General features: G+C 45.8%; 1 protein-coding gene across 3 annotated transcripts in view; it reads left to right on the top strand.

Annotated features, from left to right (window-relative positions):
- The window catches only part of LOC139277917 (intermembrane lipid transfer protein VPS13B-like), a 1,209,249-nt gene that overhangs the window by 1,077,197 nt on the left and 109,246 nt on the right, over positions 1-22,806 (top strand). For all 3 annotated transcript variants that reach the window (XM_070896555.1, XM_070896554.1, XM_070896561.1), the window contains exon 43: positions 5,445-5,606. In XM_070896555.1, the coding sequence (XP_070752656.1) occupies positions 5,445-5,606 (162 nt within the window). The remainder of the gene's footprint in view (positions 1-5,444; positions 5,607-22,806) is intronic.

Genomic DNA, 22,806 nt, shown 5'->3' with positions numbered 1-22,806 from the left:
GTTTGCAGAAGAGAGTTCCAAACCTCTGCCGTCTTTTGTGTGTAGAAATGTTTCCAAACTTCACTCCTGAAAGATCTGGCTCTAATTTAGTCCACTAGTCTTAGAGTCTTCAACCAGCGGATATCGTTCACCCCTTAACCTTCTAAATTCCAGGGAATACAACCCTAGTTTGTGTCATTTCTTGTAACTTAGTCCAGGTATCATTCTGTTAAATCTACACTGTATTCCCTCAAGGCCATTATATCTTTTCGAAGGTGTGGTGCCCAGAACTGAACACAGTACCCTCAAGTGTGGTCTAACCAGAGCTTTGTATCGGAAGGCCAAGTTGGCTGGAGTTCGGGATTGATCATTTCTCTTGCTATGCTACATATCCAATCTCCAGTGAGCTGCTTCCAACATAGAAACAGGAGGAGGCCATTTAGCCCCTCGAGCCTGTTCCGCCATTCAATGAGACCATGGCTGATCTTTGAACTAACTCCATGCACCCAGCTTTGCTCCATATCCCTTAATACCTTTGGTTAACAAAAATCTATCAATCTATCAATCTCAGATTTAAAATTAACAATTGACCTAGCATCATCGGCCATTTGCAGCATTTTAATTAGCATGACACTGGGTTGCCTCAAGTGACATCAATCAAAATTAAATTACTCTAATAAAAGTACCTCCTTAAACAATAACCAGCAACACTTTTAATTATAAATTTAAAAAAAACAAAGGAAACTTAACAAATTAAATCATAATATTCTATTCCGTGTCAACAATGCACTCCAGACCCTCCGGTGCTCACCAGTAGCGGAAGGCCACAAGTGTACCAATGGATAAACTAAGTGAAGTGTTGGTTTTATTTAAAATGTCTTATATTTATTTGAACTGTCTACCTCAGCTGAGGACTACTTTGAATACAGTGACAAGAAGCAGGCATCTAATGCCTTTGTACTGCAGCACTGCATTGATTTAATTCCCGTGCGTTTCCTTTCTATGTGACAGTGTCAGCCGTGGTTCAGCAAGCTACACTCTAGCTTCTGAGTCAGAGGATTGCGAGTTCAAAGTCCCACAGGGACTTGAGCACAAAATCTAGGCTGACACTCCAATGCAACAGTGAAGCTGTGCTGCACTGTCGGAGGTGCCGTCTTTCAGATGAGACATTAAACCGAGGCCCCATCTGCCCTCTCGCAAAAGATCCCATGGCACTATTTTGAAGAAAAGTAGGGGAGTTCTCCCCGGTGTCCTGGCCAATATTTATCCCTCAAACAACACTATGATAGACTGTTCATTATCACATTGCTGTTTGTCGCTGCCCCCCTCAACCAACATCACTAAATTAGTTCATTGTCACGTTGCCGTGCGCACATCGGCTGCCGCATTTCCTACATTACAACAGCGACTACACTTGAAAAGTACTTATTTGGTTGTAAAGAGCTTTGGAATGTCCTGTGGTCGTGAATGTTCCCGATATTGGGGAAGTCCAGAACCAGGGGTCACAGTCTAAAGATAAGGGGTAAGTCATTTAGGACCGAGATGAAGAGAAACTTCTTCACTCAGAGAATTGTGAACCTGTAGAATTCTCTACCACAGGAAGTTGTTGAGGCCAGTTCGTTGGATATATTCAAAAGAGAGTTAGATGTGGTCCTTACGGCTAAAGGGATCAAGGGGTAAGGAGAGAAAGCAGGACTGGGGTACTGAAGTTGCATGATTAGCCTTGATCATATTGAATGGTGGTGCAGGCTCGAAGGGCCAAATGGCCTACTCCTGCACTTATTTTGTATGTTTCTATGAAATACGCTGTATAAATGTAAGTCTTTCTTTCTGACAACTTCCTTGCAAAGCTTAGTATTTTTGAGCCTGTAAATAATATTCAAACAAATTATGAATCAGAGGAATAGAATCATAGAAATTTACAGCACAGAAGGAGGCCATTCGGCCCTTCGTGTCATCGCCGGCCAAAAAAGAGCTATCCAGCCCAATCCCATTTTCCAGCTCTTTGTGTGTAGCCTTGTAGGTTACAGCACTTCAGATGCATATCCAAGTACTTTATAAATGTGATGCGAGTTTCTGCCTCTACCTCCCTTTCAGGCAGTGAGTTCTACATCCTCACCATCCTCTGGGTGGAAAAGGTTCTCCTCAAACCCACGCTCTAATCTTTCTACCACAAGATGCACCCCTTTCACTGATGATGGTCACTCTTTCAGACCTCAGATTCATATCAAATGAAGAAACCAGTACTGTAAGATTTCTTTAATTCCATCATTCGCAAACATAGATGAAGTCCTGCATGACATGAGACGCGTGGGTTCGGAGGATTCTTCAAATATGCAGTGACTTTCCAAATTCCTCATGCGTGCAGCACCTTCCGTCTGAATTTCAAACATTCACCAGATTTCATCTTCAGATCAGGAAATGCCTTTTGGACGCTTGGATGCTCCTAGCATTGTGCAGAAATATCTCGGCATTTCACATGAGGCAAAAACGTACGGATATCTAGGAATGATAGCAGGGTAGTAATCAAATTACGGATTTCATATTAGTTAGCAACTGCAAGAGCTCTTGTGATCTATAACCTGAACATCCTGGATTAGATTACTTCATAAAAATCGCTCAAAATATGTAATAGGCAGGGGATACGGTCGTCGGGATTACTGATCCGGAGGCATGAGTTCAGATCCCACCACGGCAGCTGGAGAATTTAAATTCAGTTAATTAAATAAATCTGGAATTAAAAACCTAGTGGATTGTCATTCAAAATCCATGGAGTTCACTAATACCCTTTAGGGAAGGAAAGCTGCCGTCCTTACCCAGTCTGGCCTATTTAAGTCCAGACCCACAGCAATGCGGCTGACTCTTGACTGCCCTCTGAAACATGTACAGTCGACACCTCAAGTCGCTGGAGAAATACCACCGACGATGTCTCCGCAAGATCCTACAGATCCCCTGGGCGGACAGACGCACCAACGTTACCGTCCTCGACTAGGCCATCATCCCCAGCGTTGAAGCACTGACCACACTTGATCAACTCCACTGGGCAGGCCACATCGTTCACATGCCAGACTCCCAAAACAAGCGCTCTGCTCGAAACTCCTTCACGGCAAGCGAGCCAAAGGTGGGTAGAGGAAACGTTACAAGGACACCCTCAAAGCCTCCCTGATAAAGTGCAACATCCCCACCGACACCTGGGAGCCCCTGGCCAAAGACCACCCTAAGTGGAGGAAATGCATCCGGGAGGGCGCTGAGCACCTCGAGTCTCATCGCTGAGAGCATGCAGAAAATAAGCGCAGGCAGCGGAAAGAACGTGCGGCAAACCAGTCCCACCCACCCCTTCCCTCAACGTCTGTCTGTCCCACCTGTGACAGAGACTGTAATTCCTGTATTGGACTGTTCAGCCACCTTTGGACTCATTTTTAGAGTGGAAACAAGTCTTCCTCGATTCCGAGGGACCGCCTATGATAATGATGATGCCCTCTGAAATGGCCTAACCTTGTATTCAAGAAGGCAGCTCACCGTTACCGTAGAGGGCAGTTAGGGACAGGCAATAAATGCTGGCCTTGCCGGTGACGCTCACGTCCCATGAATGAATATCTAAACAAAATGTGTGTGTGTGTCCTGATCTACTGTAACGGTGATGGATACAGATTTGGGATTGTCATTCTCCCACTGGTGATGGGCAGCTCCTATTCAATGGGTTCAGTGAGGACCTGCCTTGGCAACTGTATCTCAGAATCTTATTTCAGTTTCTTTTCACTTTTAAAACTTTTTCCCTCTTGAGGAGGGCGTGTGGCCAGCCCTGGACTGTTGTCAATGAGAGGCCGTGCTCCTGTGAGTATGGTGCACTAGATCAAGTTATCCTTGTAGGCTGGGTTACAAGAGCCTTCCCCAAGTGTGGCAGGTGGAATTAAATATTCAGCAGCCAGGGTCTGACTTACACAAGCATGTCCCGAAAATTCTGTTTCACGCTCCTGTGCAACACTGTGTTTATTTTCAGTCTATGTCGTGTGAGCAATTAACAACCACCTTGACCATAATTGAACGAAAGAAAGACTTAGATTTATATCGCACTTCTCATGACCTCAGGATGTCCCAAAGCACTTTATAGCCAATGAAGTACTTTTTTGAAGTTAGTCACTGCTATAATATAGGCAATGCAGCGGCCAATTTTGGCATGGCAAGCTCCCACAAACAGCAATGTGATAATGACCAGGTAATCTGTTTTTGCGAGTTATGTTGGTGAGGGATAAATATTGGCCCTGACACTGGGGATAACTCCCTTGCTGTTCTTCCAATAGAAACATAAAAAATAGGAGCAGTAGTAGGCCATTCGGCCCTTCGAGCCTGCACCGGCATTCAGTATGATCATGGCTGATCCTCTATCTCAACACCATATTCCCACATTTTCCCCATTTCCCTTGGTGCCGTGAAATCTTTTACGTCCATCTGAAAGAGCAGATGGGGCCTCGGTTTAACGTCTCTTCACAAAGACGGCACCTCCGACAGTGCAGCGCTCCCTCGGTACTCATCATCATAGGCAGTCCCTCAGAGTCGAGGATGACTTGCTTCCACTCTGAAAGTGAGTTATCAGGTGACTGAGGAGTCCAATGTGGGACCTACAGTCTCTGTCACAGGTGGGGCAGACAGTGGTTGAAGGAAAGGAGAGGGTGGGGAGCCTGGGTTGATGCATGCTCCTTCCGCTGTTTACGCTTAGTTTCTGCTTGTTCTCGGCGATGGGACCCGAGGTGCTCAGAGCCCTCCCGGATGCTCTTCCTCCACTTTGGGCGGTCGTGGGCTAGGGATTCCCAGGAGTTGGTGGGAATGTTGCACTTTGTCAAGAGACTTTTTGGAGTGTCAGCCTAGATTTTTGTGCTCAAGTCTCTAGAGTGGGACTTCAAGAGGTGAGAGTGCTACTGACTGAGCCTTCCTTTTTTACTATATTATTTCATAATATATATATATATTTTAAAGTTATTTTTCTTTCACCATGCCAAGCCCAGCTTGTTTGTTGCCAGTGACGTTTCTCACAGTTCACAGACAATATTTTCAGTGACTTTGCAAATTGCTTTGGTCAAATTGAACCCACTCACTGCTCAGCCGTGAAAATCTTGGTTCTCGCGCTTTTAAAAGTAGAACACTCAGCTGCAATGCTGGTATTATGCCTAAATATTTTTGCAGTCATCAAAAATTAAGCCGTTGCCAACTGTAAGTTCTAAATCAGTATATAGATGAGACACAAATTCTCCACCATGATTCTTTTTTTTTCAAACAACTGTTTTATTAAGTACTGTGGAGAGTTTGAAATGCTGGCGTCGACAGTAACCAGCTTTTGTCAGTCATCTGAAATATTAACCAGTGTTTTCACATCCTTAGGTTTTCAAGCTGCGGTATTTGCCACTAGGCGGGTGGCTGCTAAACATCTTTAGGGCTGATCTAATGCACACTGATGTTTTCTGTTCCAGAACCAACATCCAGAGGCAGAGGAGTTGGTCTTCAGCCACTTTGTGATGTGTAACGACACTCAGGAGACGCTGCGGTTTGGCCAGGTGGATACTGATGAAAATGTTCTGTTGGCCAGTCAGCACAGCCATCAGTACAGCTGGCGGTCTCACAAGTCCCCCCAGGTATTGCAAAACGTAGGCTTGCTGAATTATTGTTTGGCAGCTGCTTCAGGGAACCAAACTGTAATAATAACAGCAGGTGCCTTGAAGGAGATATTAATTATGGTTGTAAGTTTTTGAAGCGAGCTATTTTGTTTTATTATTCGAGTTCGGAAAATGTCACCAATTGCAGTGACGCACCAGTGCAACTGTAGTTTAATTACTGAATGCCGCGTAAAGCTCTGCTTACCTTAAGCATACCCCAACAAGTCAAGTCAAGGAACAAGCCTTTAAGGGCGCCATTAACGTTTCTTCATTCCGCAGTCAAAATGCAAGATTGGCATTTTTCTCATGACGACTGCATTAAAGTGATGTACATTCTGGGCTTCCTTACGCCTTTCCCCATTCATTCTGTCATTCTTATTGAAAGCAAAGTGCAAAAGGCAGCTTTTATTTCTCGTAAGGCAGAGCCTTCAGTTCTGAAAGGTTAAGAGAACACGAATAAGCATGAGGCAGTGATGTGTAGTTTGTTCCACAAAGGTAGATGCGATCCAGTTCATGTTTAAATAGTCTGTTCTTGACAGAAGTAGAGTACCCTCAAACTGGTAGGTGTCCTAATTGAGGCTGATGTGATACTGTTAGGACTTTCCAACCTCCGCTCTCAAACTAACTTTTCAAAAGGAACGAGAAAAACATGATTGGATTCAGACCAGACACCAGAACATTTGAGCCATACAATCTCATCTGTACATTATTTCTCTCTCACTTATCCATCTTGCTGCTGCCCACTCACCTTCCGAACTCGGTCAGATGACACTTTCGTCTCCACGTCTATTTCTATCTTCTCCAGGTCACCAACACTACCCCTCCAGCACTTCCTCTACAAACCCATCACCGCACTGCCCTTTCAAAACAAACCAGCATGATTACCAGTACTTTTCTTTCGCAACATAAAAACAAAAGCAAAATACAGGTTGAACCTCCCTTATCCAGAACTCCCTTATCCAGAACCACCCCTCGTCCAGAACCATTTCCAGCCACTGAGTGGCGCATGCGCAGAACTCCGACATGAATAAATTGAAGTCCTTTCTCGCTGCCGACTTCTGCAATCACTGGCCTGACCCCGCGATCCACCGCCTCCCCCCACCCCATGATCTCTCTGCTGCACTCCCAGCCCCAAGCCAGCCAGCCCCGATATCCCTTTGCTCAGTGCCTGTACTATCCAATTTAACGTGACCTCCCCTCGTCTGGAAAAATCGCTTATCCAGGTCCTAAGGGTTCCAGATAAGGGAGGTTCAACCTGTGCTGCGGATGCTGGAAATTTAAAATATAAACAGAAGCTGCTGGAAACGCTCAGTAGGTCAGGCAGCATTTGTGGAGAGATAAACAGAGTTAAGGTTTCAGGTTGATGATCTTTCGTCAGGACTGGAAGAAGTTAGAGATGTAACATTTTTTTAAAACAAGTACAGAGGCAGGGAAAGGGACGGTGAAGGGAGGGAAGGCAAGAGAGATTAAGGGCTAGAAATTGGCCTTCGCCCCGATTGGGGATGGTAACCTTCCAGGGCCAGGACTTCCTGCACCCGGCCTGGAAGTCCAGCCCCGAACACGGAATTGGGCCGTACGCCCCTCAAAGCAAGCGGAGCGCTGTCGTGTGCTGCGCTTCCTTTGAGGGGCAGTGTCGCTCGGAGTAGGCCAGCACCCGCGTAGCGCTGATGCGCTACAATGCTACTCCCCTTCCATTAAATGGGAGGGCCGCTGCACACTCTGTCGGTCCTTTTGTGGCCACCACTGGGCCAGCAGGGCTACGATTGACCGGGCCAGCAGCCCGGCACCCAAAACCAAGTGCCGGGCTGCACGATGGCGGTACGGTACATGCCATTGTCGGGCCGACCCAAGAGTCAACCGACAAATAAAGATGGCGGTCTGGGGCACTATAGGCCTCCCCTTTAAGGGGCGCCACGGCGGCGGATGTCCGCCAGCTTTGCTACTCATGAAGGCTGGCGTTGACATCCGCCCACGTCACCCTTGCGGCCCCTGCGGGGCATTAAGGGTTGGCGTGGGGCAGTGAGGTGTCAGCGCGCACGGTGATGATGTCATCGCCGGTTGAGTGCAGGCCCGTGACGCTAATCTCAGGGCGTGGTGCTGTCAGGACAGCACCCCCCCCTCCCTCCAAACCTCCGGGGCAATTTCCCGGGAGGCGGTAGCACCCTCCTCCCCCAGGCAAAAATGCCGTTGAGTCCCATTAGTGCTCCAGGAGGCGCTAATGAGGCTATAAAAAGGGGCAATTTTGCACCTAACTGACAGTAGGGATGATGGTGCAAGGAAAAATGGGGTGGCATTGGGACAAGTAAAGAAAGAAAAGATTAATGTAAAGGAGCTGTAAACGGGAACAGCTCAATCATTACCTGCTATCTGACGAAATGGGAGCAGTGGTTCTGACCTGAAATTGTTGAACTCGATGTGAGTCGGGAAGGCTGTAAAGTGCCTGGTTGAAAGATGAGGTGCTGTTCCTCGAGCTTGCATTGAGCTTCATTGGAACAGTGCAGGAGGCCGAGGACGGAGAGGGAGTGGGACGGAGAATTAAAGTGGGAAGCGACGGAAGCTTGGGCTTACGGTATGAGTGGAGGTGTGGAGCAAAACAATCACTCGATCTGCATTTGGTCTCTTCAATGTCGAGCAAACCGCATTGTGAGCAGTGAATATGGTGTAATGAATTGAAAGAAGTACAAGTAAATCGCTGTTTCAGGAATATCATTATGCATCACTGCCCTTTGCAAATGGAATCAGTTTATACAGTTGTGTAAAGCTCTTGTTAGATGCCATATGGAGCACTGTGTTCAGTTCTGGGCATCACATCTCGAGAAGGATATATTGGTCCTGGAGTGGGTGCACAGTTATCAGAATGATCCCATGGCTAAAAGGATTAAATTATTAAGACAGATTGCATAGACTAGGCTTGTGTTTCCTTGCGTATAGAAGATTAAGGGATGATGTAATTAATGTGTTTAAAGGAGTTGATAGGGGAGATAGAGAGAAAAAAAAATTCCTGTGTCGAGGGATGTCCAGAACAAGGGAGCATGACCTAAACATTAAAGCTAGGTCATTCAGGGATGATATCAGGAAGCACTTGTTGACACAATGGGTCGTAAAAATCTGGAACTTTCTCCCTCAAAAAGCTGTTGAGGCTGGGCATCAATGAAAAATTTTGAAACTGAGATTGATGGATTTTTGATGGGCAAGGGTATTTTTTTTTAATTTGTTCATGGATGTGAGCATCCCAGGCAAAGCCAGCATTTATTGCCTTTCCCTAATTGCCCTCGAGAAGGTGGTGGTGAGCCGCATTCTTGAGCCGCTGCAGTCCGTGTGCTGAAGGTGCTCCCACAGTGCTGTTAGGGAGGGAGTTCCTGGATTTTGACCCAGCGACGATGAAGGAACGGCGATATATTTCCAAGTCAGGATGGTGTGTGACTTGGACGGGAACGTGGAGCTGATGGTGTATTAATGGATATGGAGCAACGGTGGGTGAATGGAGTTAATATCCAGTTCAGCCATGATCTAATTGAACAGCCGAACTGGCTCGAGGGGTTAAATGGCTCATCCCGTTCCTCTGCTCCCTCTAAATTTTTTTCCGAACGCAGACCTTTTCACTGGCTGCACGGCCCATTCAGATTTTTGGGCATGCGCAGTTTCTCCCAAGTCAGAGCCGCTGAGTGGCCTCCGCAGGACCTCCAGACCGCTGCCTGGCCGCACAGCTTAACAGGATCGTTGCTCCTGTTCCCATGTTCCTAATCAGCACGGAGCATTTGAAAAATCAACTGCTGCAGTGGGTTGAGTTTAGTGAGACCTGTACACCAGCAACTATGATACTTACAAATGTGTTTAAGAACATAAGAAATAGGAGCAGGAGTGTAGGCCATTTGGCCCCTCGAGCCTGCTCCGCCATTCAGTAAGATCATGGCTTATCTGATCATGGACTCAGCTCCACTTCCCTGCCCATTCCCCATCACCCTTTACTCCCTTATCGCTCAAAAATCTGTCTATCTCCGCCTTAAATATATTCAATGACCCAGCCTCCACAGCTCTCTGGGGCAGAGAATTCCACAGATTTACAACCCTCGGAGAAGAAATTCCTCCTCATCTCAGTTTTAAATGGGTGGGCCCTTATTCTAAGACTTATGTCCCCTAGTTTTAGTTTCCCCTATGTGGAAATATCCTCTCTGCATCTACCTTGTCGAGCCCCCTCATTATCTTATAAGTTTCAATAAGATCACCTCTCATTCTTCTGAACTCCAATGAGTATAGGTCCAACCTACTCAACCCATCTTCGCACGTCAAGCCCCTCATCTCCGGAATCGATCTAGTGAACCTTCTCTGAACAGCCTCCAATCCAAGTATATCCTTCCTTAAATACGGAGACCAAAACTGCACGCAGTACTCCAGGTGTGGCCTCACCAATACCCTGTACAGTTGTAGCAGGACTTCTCTGCTTTTATACTCTATCCCCCTTGCAATAAAGGCCAACATTCCATTTGCCTTCCTGATCACTTGCTGTACCTGCATACTAACATTTTGTGTTTCATGCACAAGGACCGTGAGAGAGTTCTTAAATGATGTGTTAATCGCAGAAAAAGGCAAAAGGAAAGATACAGCTTGCATTTATAGACAATCTACTCCAACTATGAAGTTGCTTCATTCAAATCAGCTCAAGTGCAGCGCTCCCTCCATGTGCATGGGGATAGAGAGCACTTTGAGCCAAGTTTTTGGGAGGACTTTGTGAGCACTTTGAGAGTACGGCAAGCATTTTTTTCACCCCCCACCTCCCTCCCATTCCCATGATAGTAGGAACATAGGAACAGGAGTCGGCCATTCGGCCCTTGGAGCCTGTTACGCCATTCAATTCGATCATGGCTGATTTCACAGTAGCCTGCAATTGGCTGCTTGACCGTTTTCTACTTGAACGTTTTTCGTCAATGAAAGTGAACATTTTATTCCAAAAAAGGCCGGTATTATCCACAGCAAAGATAATCTCTGGCTTGTGATGAGATAAAACTTTCAGCTGTTGACTCTTTCTGTGGAAGGTTCCTTGCCTCCCCGCATGTGGGCCTGGATTTGATTGCGTGGTTCCAAATTCTTCGCTAACTTCATTCATTTTTTTGCAGCAAGGTGAGGTCACATAGCCCAGAAAGATCCTCTGACCTCCTGAAACGAGCTCAGCAGGCCGAGTTTGATATCAGGATGAGTTGTGGAGCGTATCCTCCCTTTGGGCTGGCAAAATTCTCCCCTTGTTTTTCAGCTTTGGAGAATCCTGGCATGTGTTTCAAGGCGTTATCACTTTGCACGGAACCTACAGAAACAACAAAATGGCCCGGATGGCCGGTGGCCATTTTGAGGAGTGGTCGCATCACTTTAACCGAAGCGTGACGTTGCAAGGACACCCTCAAACCCTCCCTGATAAAATGCAACATCCCCACTGACAGAAACATAGAAAATAGGTGGAGGAGTTGGCCATTCGGCCCTTCGAGCCTGCACCACCATTCAATAAGATCATGGCTGATCCTTCACCTCAGTACCCCTTTCCTGCTTTCTCTCCATACCCCTTGATCCCTTTAGCCGTAAGGGCCATATCTAACTCCCTCTTGAATGAACTGGCATCAACAACTCTCTGCGGCAGGGAATTCCACAGGTTAACAACTCTCTGAGTGAAGAAGTTTCTCCTCATCTCAGTCCTAAATGGCCTACCCCTTATCCTAAGACTGTGTCCCCTGGTTCTGGACTTCCCCAACATCGGGAACATTTTTCCCGCATCTAACCTGTCCCGTCCCGTCAGAATCTTATAAGTTTCTATGAGATCCCCTCTCATCCTTCTAAACTCCAGTTGATCCAGTCTCTCCTCATATGTCAGTCGAGTCATCCCTGGAATCAGTCTGGTAAACCTTCGCTGCACTCCCTCAATAGCAAGAACGTCCTTCCTCAGATTAAGAGACCAAAACTGAACACAATATTCCAGGTGAGGCCTCACCAAGACCCTGTACAACTGCAGTAAGACCTCCCTGCTCCTATACTCAAATCCCCTAGCTATGAAGGCCAACATGCCATTTGCCTTCTTCACCGCCTGCTGTACCTGCATGTCAACTTTCAATGACTGATGAACCATCACACTCGGGTCTCGTTGCACCTCTCCTTTTCCTAATCTGCCGCCATTCAGATAATATTCTGCCTTCGTGTTTTTGCCACCAAAGTGGATAACCTCACATTTATCCACATTATACTGCATCTGCCATGCATTTGCCCACTCACCTAACCTGTCCAAATCACCCTGCAGCCTCTTAGCATCCTCCTCACAGCGCACACCGCTACCCAGTTTAGTGTCATCTGCAAACTTGGAGATATTACACTCAATTCCTTCATCCAAATCATTGATGTATATTGTCAAGAGCTGGGGTCCCAGCACTGAGCCCTGCGGCACTCCACTAGTCACTGCCTCCCATTCCGAAAAGGTCCCGTTGATCTCGACTCTCTGCTTCCTGTCTGCCAACCAATTCTCTATCCACGCCAGTACATTACCCCCAATACCATATGCTTTGATTTTGCACACCAATCTCTTATGTGGGACCTTGTCAAAGGCCTTTTGAAAGTCCAAATACACCACATCCACTGGTTCTCCCTTGTCCACTCTACTAGTTACATCCTCAAAAAATTCCAGAAGATTTGTCGAGCATGATTTCCCCTTCATAAATCCTTGCTGACTTGGACCGATCTCGTCACTGCTTTCAAAATGCGCTGCTATTTAATTCTTAATAATTGATTCCAACATTTTCTCTACTACTGATGTTAGGCTAACCGGTCTACAATTATCCGTTTTCTCTCTCCCTCCTTTTTTAAAAAGTGGTGTTACATTAGCTACCCTCCAGTCCATAGGAACTGATCCTGAGTCGATAGACTGTTGGAAAATGATCACCAATGCATCCACTATTTCGAGGGCCACTTCCTTAAGTACTCTGGGATGCAGACAATCAGGCCCTGGGGATTTATCGGCCTTCAATCCCATCAATTTCCACAACACAATTTCCCGCCTAATTAGGATATCCTTCAATTCCTCCTTCTCACTAGACCCTCAGTCCCCTAGTACATCCGGAAGGTTATTTGTGTCTTCCTTCGTGAAGACAGAACCAAGGTATTTGTTCAATTGGTCTGCCATTTCTTTGTTCCCCATTATAAATTCACCCGATTCCATGCAAGGGACCTACATTTGTCTTCACTAATCTTTTTCTCTTCACATATCTCTAGAAGCTTTTGCTGTCAATTTTTATGTTCCCGGCAAGCTTCCTCTTATACTCTATTTCCCCCCTCCTAATTAAACCCTTTGACCTCCTCTGCTGAATTCTAAATTTCTCCCAATATTCAGGTTTGCTACTTTTTCTGGCCAATTTATATGCCTCTTCCTTGGATCTAACACTATCCTTAATTTCCCTTGTTAGCCACGGTTGAGCCACCTTCCCTGTTTTATTTTTACTCCAGACAGGGATGTACAACTGTTGAAGTTCATCCATGTGATCTATAAATGTTTGCCCTTGCCTATCCACCGCCAACCCTTTAAGTATCATTTGCCAGTCTATTCTAGCCAATTCACGCCTCATGCCATCGAAGTTAGCTTTCCTTAAGTTTAGGACCTAGTTTCTGAATTAACTGTGTCACTCTCCATCTTAATAAAGAATTCTACCATATTATGGTCACTCTTCCCCAAGGGGCCTCGCACAACAAGATTGCTAATTAGTCCCTTCTCATTACACATCACCCAGTCGAGGATGGCTAGCTCTCTAGTCAGTTCCTCCACATATTGGTCAAGAAAACCATCCCTAATACACTCCAGGAAATCCTCCTCTACTGCATTTCTACCAGTTTGGTTAACCCAATCTATATGTAAATTAAAGTCGTCCATGATAACTGCTGTACCTTCATTGCACACATCCCTTATTTCTTGTTTTATGCTTTCCCCAATCTCACTACTACTGTTTGGTGGTCTGTACACAACTCCCACCAACGTTTTCTGCCCTTTGGTATTCCGCCACTCCACCCATACCGATTCCACATCATCCAAGCCAATGTCCTTCCTTACTATTGCATTAATTTCTTCTTTGACCAGCAACGCCACCCCGCCTCCTTTTCCTCTCTGTCTATCCTTCCTAAATGCTGAATACCCATGGATATTGAGTTCCCAGCCTTGGTCACCCTGGAGCCATTTCTTTGTGATGCCAATTACATCGTATCCATTAACTGCTATCTGCACAGTTAATTCGTCCATCTTATTCCGAATCCTCCTCGCATTCAGGCTTGTCTTTTTAACACACCTTGTCCCTTTAGAATTTTGTTGTAATGTGGCCCTTTTTGTTTTTTGCCTTGGGATTCTCTACCCTCCACTTTTACTATTCTCCTTTCTACCTTTTGCCTCTGTCTCCCTTTTATTTCCCTCTGCCTCCATGCATAGATTCCCATCCCCCCGCCATATTAGTTTAACTCCTCCCCAACAACCCTAGCAAAGTATATCCTTTCTTAAATATGGAAACCAAAACTGCACACAGTAATCCAGGTGTGGCCTCACCAATACCCTGTATAACTGTAGCAAGACTTCCCTGCTTTTATACTCCATCCCCGAAGCGTTGTAACAGCCAACTCAAACAGCAGTTCCGCATTGCGATTGCCAGCAGACAGTGAGGATTGAATCCAATGTCGGTGTGGGTAAGGGCATCCTGGCATCCAGATTAGCTGACTCACATGAAAATGGTTAATGCTGTGCGGGAAGATGCCGAGTAAGAGTGAGAAAGAGGTCTAAGCAATTGGGTACAGCGTGGAAATGAACTGGCCATCGCACCTAGTTCTGTGTGTTTACTCAGGAAGTAACTGACAACTAAGCCAGACATCCCAATGGAATTTTTCTGTGCTACGTAGATTGACATCTTTGTGGCAAATGGGCTCTTGGCAGGAACCACCGTCAGAGTATGTTGACTGAGCTTCGCGTTGCTTTGCGCTGCACAGCTTGTACAGTGTTCCACTCCTTGTGGGTTTTTTTTATTCGAGTGTTCCCGTACTGTTTTCCTGTCACGTTGAATCAAATTTGCTCATTTTGAATTACTGGAAAGTTGCAAGTTAGTTTCAAGCAGTAACAATTTTGAATTACCCGATGTTGCCTGTAACACCTTATTTCATCCTTAAGCTATTCCAAGATGCTTCACAACCTCCTCCAATGCGTCTGCTCCATCGTCCAGCTGGTTTGCACTACATTTGCATGGTTCCTTATCCATCTAATCGTAGCCAGAAAATCTCCTGCAATGGCTTCTCTTCCCACTCCCGCATCATTACCTCTGGTGTCCCCCAAGGATCTGTCTTTGGCCCCCTCTTATTTCTCATCCAAATGCTGCCCCTTGGCGATATCATCCGAAAACACCGAGTCAGTTTCCACATATACTCAGACGATGCCTAGCTCTACCTCTCCACCATTTCTCTTGCCCCTTGCCTTGGTCTCTAAATTGTCAGATTGCTTGTCCGACATCCAGTACTGAATGAACAGAAATTTTCTCCAATTAAATATTGGGAAGACCAAAGCTATTATCTTTGGTCCCCGCCACAAACTGCATTCCCTAACCACTGACTCCATCCCTCTCCCTAGCATCAATCTGAGGGTGAACAAGACTGTTCGCAACCTAGATGTCATATTTGCCCCTGAAATGAGTTTCCAGTCACATATCCACGGCATAACTAAAACCGTCTTTTCCAATAACATTGCCCGCCTCGGCCCCTACCTCAACTCTTCTGCTGCTGAAACCCTCATTCACACCTTTGTTACCTCTGGACTTGACGACTCCAACTCACTCCTGGCTGACCTCCCACATGCTACACTACGTAAACTTGAGGTCATCCAAAACTCTGCAGCCCATGTACTAATTCGCACCAAGTCAAGATCACTCATCACCCCCTGTGCTTTCTGACCTACATTGGCTCCCGGTTAAACAACGCCCCGATTTCAAAATTCTCATCCTTATTTACAAATCACTCCATGGCCTCGCCCCTCCCTATCTTTGTAATCTTTTTCAGCCTCACAATTCCACAAGGTGTCTATCCTCCTCAAATTCTGCTCTCTTGAACATCCCTTATTATAACTACTCAACCATTGGTGGCCGTGCCTTCAACTGTTTGGGCCCTAAGCTCTGGGACACCCTCCCTAAACCTCTCCGCCTCTCTATCTTTCTTTCCTCCTTTAAGATGCTCCTTAAAACCTACCTCTTTAACCAAGCTTTTGGTCACCTGCCTTAATTTCTTCTTTTGTGGCTCGATGTCAGATGTATCTGTTTTATCTTGTTACACTGCTGTGAAGCACCTTGGGACATTTTACTACCTTAAATGTGCTATATAGAAACATAGAAAGTAGGTGCAGGAGTAGGCCATTCGGCCCTTCGAGTTTGCATCACCATTCAATATGATCATGGCTGATAAATAAAAGTTGTTATTATCCAGTGAAATGCTTTTTAAACATAGTTAGTGTCAGGAATGCAAACATAGCAGCCACCAACAACAAATGCCACCAACAGCAAATAAGATGAATGATCCGCTAATCATTTTTGGTGCTATTTATGTCGCCTGAACTGCCTGATGGGGCTGCGGTTTCATGTTTCGTCCAGAAGACAGCACTGCACTGAAATGCCATCTGAAATGCTGAAGTCTTAGATTGCAATTTTAACCCTACCCGCTCAGCAGCTGGTTAAAATCGCCCTGGTTCATACCTGTCCGAAAGCCGCCATGATCGCAAAATCTGCAATTTTAACCTGCTCTCCTGAGCAGGCAGCAAGGACACACACCTAGAGCCAACAGAGTCCTTCTCTACGTCGGCACATTTTATCCCAGTGGCATCATTGAGACCCGACTGTAATTTTAACTCTGGCCTGAGTGGGGAATCTGCCTGGAGTTAAAATTGGAGCCATGTTGGAACTTGAACTCACAGCCCTCTGACTCAGACGCACGATTGCTATTGACTGAGCCAAGCTGACGCCACACCCATTGGCTAAACTTTTTTTGTATGTCCACGTCCTCCACTTGAAATAGTTTTCCTCACTCCAAAGCGCACACAAACGGGAACGTGTATGAATTCAGTTCAACAACCTTGAGGACAGGCACATTAATGTTCCCAGTGCAGCCACGCAGCGGTCTGGAGCTCCCGCGGAGCCAGCCAGCTTTGAGTGGGAAAACTGTGCATGCTTGAAAATTTGAATAGGCCACGCAGCCTGTTCAAGGGGCCGTGCACCCATAAAGCAATTGAAGGGAACGTTGCCCGTATCCTAACCCGCACCAAGTCCTGTTCACCCATCATCATCATCAGCATAGGCGGTCCCTCGAACAAGGATGACCTGCTTCCACACCAGCCACCACACGGGCTTGACAGAGCTAGGCCTTTAGCCAGTGGCAAGGGTTAACCAGGACAGCTGGAGACCTGCTCGGCTGCGCAGACCTCGTGTGCACACATCGCAGTGTGGACAGGTCCATGCTGCCCCTGGGCCCTCGGCTCTTCGGGGCCCCGTACCCTCATTCGCCGCACCTCTGCCACAATCTCTCACTGCACCTCAGCACCAAACATTCGCCAAACCTCCGTCACGATCACCCATCAAATCTCAGCCACGATCCCTCATCGTTCCTCCGCCCCGATCACTCGTCGCAAGTCCGCCACGACCTTCCATGCTCCTCAGCCGATGCTCCTGCCTAAGCTCTAAACGGCGACCTGGGTCCTGATGACGTCACCCAGTCGCCCACCTCGAAGCCGCCGCACACTTGGAGCGGCTCGCGCTGGAAGCTGCCGTGGCCGCGCTCCAGCACTTATACTCCTGACCTGCGGTGGTATTCTCTCGCAGGTCGGGGTGGCCCACCATCCCTGTGCTTGCTGACCTACATTGGCTCCCGGTCCAATGACTCGAATTCAAAATTCTCATCCTTGTTTTCAAATCCTTCCATGTCCTCACTCCTCCCTATCTCTGTAACCCCATGGCCTCGCCTCTCCCTATCTCCAACCTTCTCCAGCTCTACAACCCTTCAAGATCTCTGCCTGTAAGACTCAAGAGTCTGGTTACTGTAAACTCACTCAGGTGCAACCTGATCCATCTTTATTCCAGCCCGAGAGTGCCAGCGTGACAAAGACACCCAGCTTATATACAGGTGATCACATGCGTACAGCCCGATGACCTCTGACCACGGCGCCCTCTGGTGTCTGGTGACCCCCAAGCATTAATACATAACACTGCCTATCTCCAATTCTGGCCTCTTGCTTATCCCTTATTTTTATTGCTTCACCATTGGTTACCATGTCTTCAGCTGCCCAGGCCCTAAACTCTCAAATTCCACCTCTCTACCACTCCTCCTTCAAGACACTCCTTGAAACCTACCTCCTGTCCTAACATCTCCTTAAGTGGCTCGGCATCAAATTTTGTTTGATAACACTCGTGTGAAGCACCATGGGCATTTTACTATGTTAAAGAAAAAAAAACTTGCATTTCTATAGCGTCTTTCACGACCACCGGACGTCTTAAAGTGCTTTACAGCCAATGAAGTACTTTTGGAGTGTAGTCACTGTGGAAATGTGGGACATTAGAAACAAGGGACAAGAGAAAGGCACTACATAAATACTGCTTATTGTTGCCCAGTGGTAAGGAGCTGGGGAAAGGTGGGGAACACTTAAGACTTGTACTCACCACCTTTGAGAGAGTGCCTAGCCTTCTTTCGTTATCAGACTCCTCCTGATATCTCTGCTGAGATTGATATTGTTAGCGCAATCTTGTATTCCATCCTCTTTAGTGCACAATGACATCAATAGGTTGCACCACCAGAAGCAATCCCGCATCTTCACATTTGTTTACGTGGAAGGTGCTAGAAATGAAAAAAAATGATCAAGTTCTGTACTGTGCATGGAAAAGTATATTAAGACAAAAAGTAGAGGGGCAAGCGATGTTGAAAGTTTTAAGGAAATCTTTCTACTGACTTAGTCAACCAAGGACCATTTCCGCCCCCCCCCCCCTTCCACACAATAGACACCACTTTGAGTGCCACAGAGGGAGAATGTATGTGGAAAAGCTTCACAAGTCAGGGCCATACTCGTATAATGAAATATAGATTATTTGGAGAGCTCAGCTAGGAGCAGCCAATTGCATCTATAAGTGAGAAATAGGGAAGAAAGTACAAGTACGATTTCTAAAAAGTACGCAGTGCCGAGGAAGGTTTACAGATTTTTTTATTATTCATGGGATGTGGGATCGCTGGCAAGGCCAGCATTTATTGGCCGCCTTTAATTGCCCTTGGGAAGGTGATGGTGAAGGGCCATTTCAGAGGGGCAGTTAAGAGTCAAGCGCATTGCTGTGGTTCTGGAGTCACATATAGGCCAGACTGGATAAGGACGGCAGATTTATTTCTCTGGATTACATTAGTGAACCAGATGGGTCTTTACGACAATCCGGTAGTTGCATGGTCACCACAAGAGTACTTGATTGAGCTAAAAATGTAAAAGTTAATTTCATAAATTGGAGTTGCCAGCTTTTAAGCATGATCCCATCAACTGCAGGAAAATACGAGGACCTCGAGTGGAATAATAGGTACCATGTGCTGTAATGAAATGCCACAAGAATGTTAGTCAACAAAGATTATTTTGAATATTTACTTATGGTTAAACATGGCATTTGGACATAATTGTTTCCATGCTAAATAAAGTGTTTAATAGCTCATAGCGGATGAAAGATGGAATTAAAGCCTCAAGTGTGGACAAGCCCTCAGAGTGTTAGATTAGAGGAATGTTAGATGACTTCATAGCTCTGAAATTATTTCATTCCTCTTGATAATTCTGAACTTGCCAAGTTACTGAAGTTTCAGAACATTTAAACCAGATCTGAAGATAAATGTGAAATAATCTGTGCGTTTGGAATCAGTGACTGCCCCAAAGGCTCGAGTTCATACTTGACTTCCACCCGGGAATAAAATGAGTTAGGACAGGGGTCTCGGATACCACATACTTACAGTGGGAAAGAAAATGAAGTTACTCAATGTAAGCGGCTCATGTTTCTTATTATGCAGCCATTGCACAATTATGGATGTGTTACTTTATTTTTAAAAAATCTACCCGTTCTATATGACCCTGTTGCAAGTGGTCATTTCACGATGTTAGCTGTTTGCAAGGGTCACTCTGCTCGGCCTTTGCGGGGTCACTCGACAAAGAGCCAGCCTCATCTTGGCAAATGTCCTAAGTCCTGAAGTGGGCAATGACAGCTGCTGAGGTTATGTACGGACATGTTACCCTGTTGTTTTCTGAAACGTGTTGTGAACTCAAAAATAGACGTGTTACATCTCCTGCTTTTGGAGTATCACATGCTGGAATTTGTCCTGTAAAAATGTTTAAGGATATAATAAATTGTCTGAACCTCTGGCAGTGAGCTGAACCTACCATGTCCATTACAGTGAGCATACAGGGCCTTTTCTTTTGCACTAATGGAGCGGTGTTAAACGGGTTGTGCAGATTCACTGGGGGCAGTCAACATTCCAGATTGGTGACCTAATTAGTTTGTGTTTAATTAAATTGATTTCTTAGACTTTCTTCCAAAGAGGAGAGACGCATTTTACAAGTACCTCAGCAGTAATGCTCCAGCGTATAATTTTTTTTTTTCAAACCCTGTTCCTCCTGGATTTTGAGCAGTTGAACATCCAGTTGGGAATCCATGTTAATGCTTTCTTTCTGAAGGAACCAGGAACCTGTTGCTTTTTGAGCCAAGTAATTGTTCGTTTTCTCCATCAATGCCACATGCAATAAAAGCGCTTTTAGTGAGAATTTATTCTTTGCTATTCTGTACAAAAGGTTAAACTGCCCTAATCCTTATCCAACAGAGCCTCAATAAAGACACCGTTTTATTTGTTGCCAAAAAAAACTTCAACTTCAAATGTAATCAGTCCCGAGAACTAAACATCGCACCCTAATAACCCCAAGTAAATTTTAAAGTGTTACCAGAACCATTGTTGGTGTAAGTTTCTCATTTTTCTTTTCCTCTGTTAAACTAATATTAGATTTAAATGTCGTGTTGCCTGCATTGACCTTATGGGCCAGCATCAGTTTCTCAAAGAGCTGTTAGTCTCCGGCATTGTTCGTGAATGTTTCTTTTTTTTTAAAGTAGGCCTCTGCTTGCTTCTGTGTAGCTCCCTAGGACAGTGCTGTGCTTTCTCTGTCTTGCGGCATTTCTTCCGACACATGATGCTTATGTGAATGGAAAGGTCATATATTACAAGGAGCAATACATGGAAAACACAGCACGGCACTACCCTGGTGAGCCACACAGAAGCGGATGCCAGGGGCATTCGTAAATTGTAACGTCTAAACCAACAGCAAAATTCAATGCAGGAATGCTGTGAGGAAGTCTTTTAACTCCCATAAATGACTTCTTTTTAAATTAAGGTCCTGTATAGCTACATTTGCAGTTGTAGCATTGTGAATAGCTCCTCCCAGATTTGTCAGTGAACCACTAATTTAAAAACAACACTGATTTCACAGACATCTGTTACAAACCCACAGACTCCCACAACTGTCTCGAGTATGCATTCTTCCCACCCTGCGCCCTGTGAAGACTCCATATTTTTCCCGCAGTTTCTCTACTCTGGTGCTCCCACATCAAACGCCAAAGCATCTGAAATTTGTTCCATTTTTCTCTGGCTGTGGTGCACAGGATTCTTAATGTTGCCTTTCCCCCAATTTCTCATGCTCATGTTCCTGCCCCCCTCTCCTCACAATGACAAACGCCTTCCTTTCTCCACAACTTTCCCCCCACACCCCCCACCATGCCCGTCCCACTAACCTCCACATTTGGCAGGTTATTTTCTGCTGACCACAACATGATCACACCACCAAGCACACCTTCCTCTTTCCAAGATACCCGTGTTCGTTCTTCCACCTCTTTGACCTCCAGCAGTCCTCACCAGCACTGCGGGAGCACCTTCACCACACGAACTGCAGCGGTTCAAGAAGGCAGCTCACCACCACCTTCATAAGGGCAACTAGAGATGGGCAATAAATGCTGCCCTTGCCATCGCCACCCACATTCCAGAAACTAATATAAAAAAAACAATTCTAGGCACTCCCCAGTGCAATTGTATCAGATGCAATCAGATACCTGTTGACTCGCTCACTTCCCACCTCATTGTCCAGGGGTCACTAACACCACTTCTGTGTAAAAAAGCAATTTATGTAATTTCCTCTATTCTGATATACCGTGTTCACTGTTCACATAGAAACATAGAACATAGAAACATAGAAAATAGGTGCAGGAGTAGGCCATTCGGTCCTTTGAGCCTGCACCACCATTCAATATGATCATGGCTGATCATGCACTTCAGTACCCCATTCCTGCTTTCTCTCCATACCCCTTGATCCCTTTAGCCATAAGGGCCACATCTAACTCCCTTTTGAATATATCTAACAAACTGGCCTCAACAACTTTTTGTGGTAGAGAATTCCACATGCTTACAACTCTGAGTGAAGAAGTTTCTCCTCATCTCAATCCTAAATGGCTTACCCCTTATCCTTAGACTGTGACCCCTGGTTCTGGACTTCCCCAACATCGGGAACATTCTTCCTGCATCTAACCTGTCCAATCCCGTCAGAATTTTATAGGTTTCTATGAGATCCCCTCTCATTCTTCTAAATTCCATTGAATATAAGCCTAGTCGATCCAGTCTTTCTTCATATGTCAGTCCTATCATCCCGGGCATCAGTCTGGTGAACCTTCGCTGCATTCCCTCAATAGCAAGAATGTCCTTCCTCAGATTAGGAGACCAAAACTGTTCACAATATTCAAGGTGTGGCCTCACCAAAGCCCTGTACAACTGCTCCTATACTCAAATCCTCTTGCTATGAAGGCCAACATGCCATTTACCTTCTTCACCGCCTACTGTATCTGTATGCCAACTTTCAATGACTGATGTACCATGACACCCAGGTCTCGTTGCACTTCCTCCTTTACTAATCTGTCACAGAGTGGTCTCTTCTATTACAGAACACAGATTGGGCAACCACTTTGCCCAAAACCTCCATTCTGTTTGCATTCTGTGTGATCCTGACATCCCTGTGGCTTGCCACTTTTAACTTCCTCTCCCATTCCCACTCTTGAGTATGCTCACAGGCTGGAAGAGTTGTTGAGTTGTGACGCGAGTTAGCCAGTCA

The sequence above is a fragment of the Pristiophorus japonicus genome, chromosome 1, assembly GCF_044704955.1.
Source record: "Pristiophorus japonicus isolate sPriJap1 chromosome 1, sPriJap1.hap1, whole genome shotgun sequence".
Taxonomy (NCBI): domain Eukaryota; kingdom Metazoa; phylum Chordata; class Chondrichthyes; family Pristiophoridae; genus Pristiophorus; species Pristiophorus japonicus.
The sequence above is the reverse complement of the archived record's forward strand: the minus strand, read 5'-3'. Positions and strand labels throughout refer to the sequence as shown.